Source organism: Arachis hypogaea, chromosome 14 (genome assembly GCF_003086295.3).
Source record: "Arachis hypogaea cultivar Tifrunner chromosome 14, arahy.Tifrunner.gnm2.J5K5, whole genome shotgun sequence".
In the NCBI taxonomy this organism is placed as follows: domain Eukaryota; kingdom Viridiplantae; phylum Streptophyta; class Magnoliopsida; order Fabales; family Fabaceae; genus Arachis; species Arachis hypogaea.
In genome coordinates this window covers 109,191,524-109,199,443 of record NC_092049.1, presented here as the reverse complement: position 1 = coordinate 109,199,443, position 7,920 = coordinate 109,191,524, and the positions used below count along the sequence as shown (strand labels likewise).

The following is a 7,920-nucleotide window of genomic DNA, read 5'->3' as shown; positions in this document are numbered from 1 at the left end:
ATCTTATTTTGCTTATTTTTCTGTATTTTTATCTTTATTTTTATTTTTATCTTATCTTGTCTTCCAGTACTTGCACATTTCTCTTTTGCTTTATTTTTACAGTATTTCTGCATTTTGCACTTTGGTTTATATATTTATCTTAGATATTTAGTTTAGTCTAGTTGCAATTTTAGATATTAAGTTGTGATATAGAACATATAGATTAATTAGTTTAGTTTACCCTTTCAGCATACGATAACTTGGATTAATTGAAAATAAAAAGAGTAAACTAAAGACTTTAGTACAACAGAATCACAATAATCTACACATTGTATATATATAGCAATAAATGATTGGTTAATTTACACAACATTTTTCAAGGAAGAACACTAAGATTTTAAGAGCCACCCTAAGATTCACATTGAGAATAATGGGAACCCTTGATTTCTACTTGCATGGCATACATAACTGATATATAATTTTTGAGCCAAAGAACACACAACCTGTGAGCTTTTGAGCCTATTTGTATGGTTGCATTATTTAACCATAATTATTTCATTCTTGTGTGTTCGCCTTCTTTTTTATTCTGGTGATCTTTACTTTGTTTCAATCTATATGTCCAATATAGAATATAGATACATACCAAGAGATGATTGAGGCCATCATTTAAATTTTTTCTCACTTATCCCAAATAAACTTACCTTTTACATCACCCTTGTTAGCCCCCTTGAGCTTTTAATCCCCTCTTATTTTATAACCACATTACTAGACTTAAGCAGAAAAACAAATTAAAAATCCCAAGTTGAATCCTTGGTTAGCTTAAGATAGAGATTGTGTACACACTAAGTGTGAGAAAACTTGGGAACATGGGTTGATAGGAAAGGATTAACTCAATAAAGTAATAAGGATTTTGGGAGCATGCTCATGAAAAATAAATTTAAAATACCATGTGCATTGATATATGTTCTGTTTATATTTCAAAAAAAAATCCCTTTAGTTAAATAAGTAAATAAGGGGACAAAATTACCCCAATGATAAGTTTAGTAAAGAAATCAATGCACATGAGATAAGAATCAAAATTGGAATTGGTACATGAGTATGTATTAAGAAAAAGAAAAATTGGGAATCCCAAGGAAGTTATAAATTATAGAATATGTATATGTTAGGTGAGACCTTAAACTAATTAAGGATTCAACTTATAGCTCACTTAGCCTTATATATATACCCTTACCTTTACCTTGGCCCCATTACAACCTTGAGAAAGACCTCATGATTTTTGTATGTCTATATTCAATATTTGTTGATTTGTTAGATGAAGAACAAAGTTTTAGAAAGCATGAATAGAAAAGAATAGAGTAAACCCCAAACACTGAGTGACTAGAGAGTAAACACAAAATCTAGTGAGGGTTCAATAGCTCATCACCATATATCTCTGCTTAATTGTTTAATTGTCTTGTAGGCTTATGAAATATTTTAACCCAACTCAATTGTGACAGTGCTTTAACATGATTTAGGTTTGGCTATACATATATAATTCCTTGAAAATATGAATCAAATTAACCACATGTAAACTCTATATATATAGGTGGATGATAATTAAATTTTCATGATTCATATAGGTAGTTTGCATTTAGAATAGATTGCATTGCATAAGATTCCACCATTCTAACTTTACCCTTTTTCTTGGATTTAGCATGAGGACATGCTATTGTTTAAGTGTGGGGAGGTTGATAAACCCATATTTTATGATATAATTTGTGCTCAATTGAGTGTTTCTATCAATTCTTCACCCACATATTCATGTAAATCGCATGGTTTTACTTTCCATTCCTTATATTATGATATATGTGAAAAACATGTTTCCTATGCTTTAAAAATATTAATTTTAATTATCCTTTATTACCATTCGATGCCGTGATTTGTGTGTTAAGTATTTCAGATCTCATAGGGCAGGAATGACTCAAAGGACAAAAAGAAAACATACAAAAATGGAAGAAAAGCACAAAAATAGAGTTTTGAAGAAAAGACAGCGACGTGAACGCATGGACAACGCGAACGCGTGCCTAGCGCGAAAATGCAGCGACGCGAACGCGTGGACGATGCGGACGCGCGCCTTGAGCAGAACGCAAATGACGCGTACGCGTGACCAACGCGTACGCGTGACAAGGAAAACTCCCAGATGACGCGAACGCGTGACCCATGCGGACGCGTGACAGATGTCACGTACAAGAATCTGCAAAAAATGCCCCAACAATTTCCGGACCCTTTTTCGGCCCAAATCCAAGCCAGAAACACAGAATATAAGCCAGAGAATAGAGGAATCAAAAAGATATACGGAGAGACGTAGAACAACATTCATAATTTATTTTTTTAGGATTAGATGTAGTTTTAGAGAGAGAGGTTCTCTCCTCTCTCTTAGATTTAGGATTAGGATTTCTCTTATTTTAGGATTGCTTCTTCTTATCAGGTTCAATGTTCCCAACTTTAATATATATTTCTCTTCTACTTTTATTTACTCTAATACTTTTATTTGTATTTGACTTATGCTGCCTAATTGGCTTACAAACTTTTTCATGTTAGATTTGAATATTCTATTTAGTATTAATTGAGGTAATTCAGATTAATGATTGTTTTATTTTATTCATGAATGCTTCCAATTTAATTTAGATTTACTTTCCCTTTTGGCTTTGGTTAAGTGATTAATAATACTTGAGTTGTCAAACTCAGCTCTTGATTGAAATTGGAATTCCTTGCTGGTTAATTTGTACTCCAATAACTCTAGTCTTTCCATAGGAGTTGACTAGGACCTGATGATCAAATTAATTTGTCCACTGACTTTCTTTTGTTTAGCAAGGGTTAATTAAAAGTGGGAGCAGAATCCAATTCTCTTCACACCTGATAAGGATAACTAGAATAGGACCTAAAATTTCTTATACCTTGCCAAGAGATTTTTTTTATAATTATTAATTTATTTTTCTTGTCATTTAAATTACTTGTTCATTATTTTAAAAACCCAAAAATATATCTTTTTACATAACCAATAATAAATCATACCTCCCTGCAATTCCTTGAGAAGACGACCTGAGGTTTAAATACTTCGGTTATTTACTTTTATTGGGTTTTGTTACTTGTGACAACCAAACTTTTGTATGAAAGGATGATTACTTGGTTTAGAAACTATACTTGCAACGCGAATTTATTGTAAATTCTATACCATCAATCTTCAGTTCATCAGGCCACATCCACTACGACGTGAGTCTTTGAAGGTGTCACGCAACCCTCTTCTCCTCAACCATCTTCGGTAAGGTACATGTGTCTTCATTGAATGCACGTGGACCACATAATATCGATGGAACAAGCAATTTGTGAAGGCGCATCATACGGCACAGCATATGATGATAGTGATCAGTATAATTCTTGCAACGTTAATGTTCCATCGCTTAGTGAAGATGACACACAACATGTGGACAAGATAATTTGTATGGTATAAATATATTTAGTTATGTTTATATATAACTTTATTTTTAGTTTGATGTTGAGTTCTTAACACAGATAAGCTTTGTTGGAAGAATTGTGATTTCATTTGCTTAATTAGTAATTGTGTCGATAATCTTTCTTTCAACTATGCTATAAAGGTGCTACATTTTCATATGGTTTATTATTTTGTTTGGTCACCATGTTTAATTGATGTTTGCAACTTTGATTGATGTTTTTTCTACACCTGTTTAGTTTCGATTGTTGATTAGTCGGTGATATCTATTGATAAGTAAGAATTGTGTGGAAGAGTTATTGTGAGTGTCGAACGGTGGATGGATATGTCTTTTGTTTATACGTTCTTGGTTATCAATTTCAGGGGAAAGAATCTGGAAGTGTTATTGAAGTAGTGGACAATGCAATGGCAGTGAATCATGAGGTGTGAAATATTCTTTATTTTGCTGAATTCCTGTGCTCATGAGGGGATACTCATGAGGTGTGAAATATTCAAGAAGCTAGGAATTTTTTATTTTAATTAGTTGAGTACTTTTTGTGTTGAATGATATTTTTTTCTGAATGGCTTTGCAGTTACCTGATCACACTGGAATTCCATTAGATGAAATCCCGTACATAGGATTGAGATTTGTTTCCTTGCAGCGGGCACAAGAGTTTTACGCTAATTATGCAAAGAAAGTTGGCTTCGTGACCAGGATTAGGAATACCAACTTTGATAAGACCAGGAAGGATTCAAAGATACCCGTTAACCAATCGTTACACTGTAGTCGTGAAGGTTATCGGGAGTCTCGAGTGAAGGCAGCAACTCGGGTAAAGAGAATAACAACAGCCGGATGCAAAGCAAGGATGTACGTCATGCTTGATAGGCAGAAGGATAATTGGATGGTCTCCAAACTAGAACTGAAGCACACCCACCCGTGTTCTGCCAAGCAAGCTGTGCACTACACTGAGTACAAAGAACTGACCATGCATGCCAAGTGTGTGATTCAGAACAATGATGAGGCTGGCATACGGCCCAACAAGACTTATCTCGCACTGACGAATGAGGTTGGTGGCTCGTCGAATTTGGGTTACTCAGAAAAGGATGAGAGGAACTTCATTACGAGCAATTTGCGCTGTGCTGACGAAAACGCAGATGTCAAGGAAATGATTAGCTATTTCATGCGAATGAAAGATATCAACCCGAATTTTTTTTATGCAGTTGATGTAGATGAAGTTAACCAGTTTAAAAGTGCGCTTTGGGTAGATACAAGATGCAGGGCTTCCTATGAATATTATGGTGATGTAGTATCATTTGATACAACGTACCGTAGAAACAAGTATGTATGTGTGTTTTGCCTGTATTCAAATGTTTAATGATTTTCACATTTAGCTTGCTTTTGGTAATTTTGGTTGGATTTATTACAGGCACGGACTTCCATTTGCATCTTTTGTTGGCGTTAACCATCATGGTAAGTCCACTCTGCTCAGATGTACTTTGATGGGAAATGAGGAAATTTGTTGCTTTGAGTGGGTCTTTAAGCAATGGTTGAGGTGCATGGGATCTTCCCCACAGGCCATCATCACGGGCCAGTGTAAATCCATGTTTGGTGCTATCAAGAATGTCCTTCCAGATACTCACCACCGATGGTGCATATGGTACATAATGAAAAAGATACCACATAAGCTCGGAGGATATGCTCGGTATAAAGAAATAGATGATAGAATGCATGGCACTGTTTGGAATGCCAGGTCTGTGAAATCTTTCAAGAAGGATTGGTCTGCATTCATTGTTGAGTTTAACTTAGAGCGAAATAGATGGCTATCTGGTTTGTTCTGTTTTTGTGCTCTTATATTCCTTTTTTTATAGTGGGTGTGTTATGGAATCTCTATATGGTGATTATAACTTTTTTTCTGTTGGTTATGTAGACCTTTATGACGAACGTCGAATGTGGGTTCCAATCTATTTTCAAGGTAAATTTTGGGTAGGTATGAGAAGTACTCAACGGAGTGAGAGCATGCACGCTTTTTACGGTGGTTACTTGCATTTCAAGAGTGGACTGATTCAGTTCGTGCATGAGTATGACAACGTACTTGGGAACAAGGAGCAAAAGGAACTGGAAGATGATGCTGCAGACGCTAAAGGAGTTGTTCCTTGTTCATCGAGTACTACAATTGAAAGACAATTTCAGCGTGAGTACACAACCTCTAAGTTTAGGGAAGAACAACAGGAATTCAGGAAAAAAGGGGATTGTTTAGTCCGTGGTGCGACTCACGAGGGTAATTTATTTTATTTGATCGTGAAAGAGCAATACATATTATATAGGGAACCTAGGTCCTGGAACAATATTGTCGAGTTTGACCCATTGACACACAAGATTCGGTGCGAGTGCAACATGTTTGCATCGAGAGGTATTCTTTGTTGTCACTGTCTTGATGTTTACTTTTATTATGGAGTAGATAGAGTACCATCTTGCTATGTTCTCCCTCGATGGAGCAAGAATGTACAGCGGAAACACACTTTCATTAAGAGTAGCCATGACGAGAAGCGATCGGATGAAAGCCACAACTTATTTAGAAGACTGTGTACGCACTTCTTTAATGTGGCACAGGAATTCATAACATGCGAAGAAGAGGCGGCCATGTTAAATTCGGGTCTTGATGAGTTAAGGGCCAAGTTGGTTGATTATCGTGTGAACTTGGGGTCCAGAAGTGTTCCCAATACAGATAACAACATGGTGACACAGTCTGACACAGCTTGTGTTGCATCTGACATTCAAAGTCCCTCTAAGGTCGCAACAAAGGGTCGACCGAGACTGAAGAAGCTTGGATCTGAACTGGACACATCCATTAAGAGATATATGCGAAGAAAGAAGAATAATCCACCTCAGGTATGTGTCTACCAGTACATAGTGTCTAACCACATGTTTGCATGCCTTAATGGTTAAAGTTGAAAGTGTTATTCACTTTTTGTTCATGCATGTTTTCACCTTTCAGGAAAATAATGGAGCAATCAATCCAAACATAGTGGCGGTTCCTGCTCTGAGCACGAATGAATCACATGGAAATGGCGGGTTCTTGTCTTTGTTACACTCATTTTTACATAGTTAGATTACTTTTGATTATGGATTTGTATGGACACTTGCTGTCTTTAGTAATAATTTTTTTCCACTTATCTTTTTACAAAGTTTTTAGGTTATTAATTTAAATGACATTTTTAAGTTGAGGATATAATTACTTAATGAGTTTTTTATCATTAGGATGTGTATCTTAATATTATGGTTACTACCCCAAAACTGTGTGAGTTATGCCTCATAACGAATCAATTAAGACTTATTTGAAACCTTCAAGCTTTCGTTACTTTAAAGAATATCGGCATGTATAAGACACATCCGTACTAAGACAACTGCTGAGAACTGACGCTGTAATTATGCTGTAAATGGGAAGACACATCTGCCATTACACGCCAAGACCAAACTAAAAAAAGTCAATCTTAAAACACACATATGGTATTAGACACATCCATATATAAATAGACACATTCGGACAAAATATGGAAGACACATCTGTCGTTAACCAGCCACATCCAAACAAGAGACACATCCGTGAGAAAGAAAACCTGTTAACATCACATAACTATATTAGCCACTTACAGTGCAAGACATATCCATGCTGAGACAACTCCGAAGATGACAAGATGAATTAAGCCAGAAACATATAAGACACATGTGCGATTAAATGCAAGCACGAAAAAGACACATTATTATAAGACACATCTGGCATATGGCACATCCATGTGCCATAGATACATTCGATAAAAATACGGAAGACACATCTATGGTCAACAAGACACATCCATTCAGAAGACACATCTATCCACACCTGTCAGAAGACACATCTATTTTCCAGCGCGTACGAACAACACCTGAATAACAATACACTGCTAAAATAAATAGAGACATCCAAAATAGACGACAATCAAACTGTGACATGCTTATTAATTGAAAACAAAAATATCTCAAAGTGTATCAGTTGGTCAGCTTGTGCATAAACTTATCCCAGACAAACGTGTGAAGGAACAAGAATCCAAAACAAGATACCTCTGTGTAAACCAAGGAAAATATTTAGACCCAACAAAAAATATCTCACAATGTGAGGATAACTCTTCCCTAAGTAAACTAGAATGTAATATACAGGCTTTTTCTTTTGATATCTATCTTCTTTTGCGCGTCTATTTCTTTTGCACCCTTACAGCTCGTCGAAGCATGCTCTTTGTCCCAGGTGCTGTAAACGGAGTCCTAACCTCCTTACGTTTGTTCCTTGGTTGGTTGCGGCGTACAGGAGGTCGATCATGGCTGCTAACGGCATTCAGAGCATCTCCAATGTCTAAATTTTTGTGACATAGGATGATGTCAAGTATTATCTCCAACCTATATAACTTGATAGTGTCCTGCATGTGAAAATCAAAGTTAG

General features: G+C 35.9%; 1 protein-coding gene across 1 annotated transcript; it reads left to right on the top strand.

The window, feature by feature from the left end:
* The first annotated feature begins 3,328 nt into the window (after positions 1–3,328).
* LOC112742895 (protein FAR1-RELATED SEQUENCE 6-like) lies at positions 3,329–6,558 on the top strand. Its single transcript, XM_025792138.1, has 6 exons — positions 3,329–3,463; positions 3,833–3,892; positions 4,042–4,787; positions 4,876–5,199; positions 5,318–6,338; positions 6,445–6,558. The coding sequence occupies exons 1-6, from the start codon at positions 3,329–3,331 to the stop codon at positions 6,556–6,558; spliced, it is 2,400 nt and encodes a 799-aa protein (XP_025647923.1).
* Positions 6,559–7,920: the final 1,362 nt, after the last annotated feature.

What these genes read in the sequence shown, in the direction of transcription:
- LOC112742895 (XM_025792138.1), top strand. Translation starts at nt 3,329, where the DNA reads ATGGAACAAGCAATTTGTGAAGGCGCATCATACGGCACAGCATATGAT. An exon ending in TGGACAAGATAATTTGTATG is followed by an intron (nt 3,464 to 3,832) that starts GTATAAATATAT and finishes TATCAATTTCAG; the next exon opens with GGGAAAGAATCTGGAAGTGT. An exon ending in ACAACGTACCGTAGAAACAA is followed by an intron (nt 4,788 to 4,875) that starts GTATGTATGTGT and finishes GATTTATTACAG; the next exon opens with GCACGGACTTCCATTTGCAT.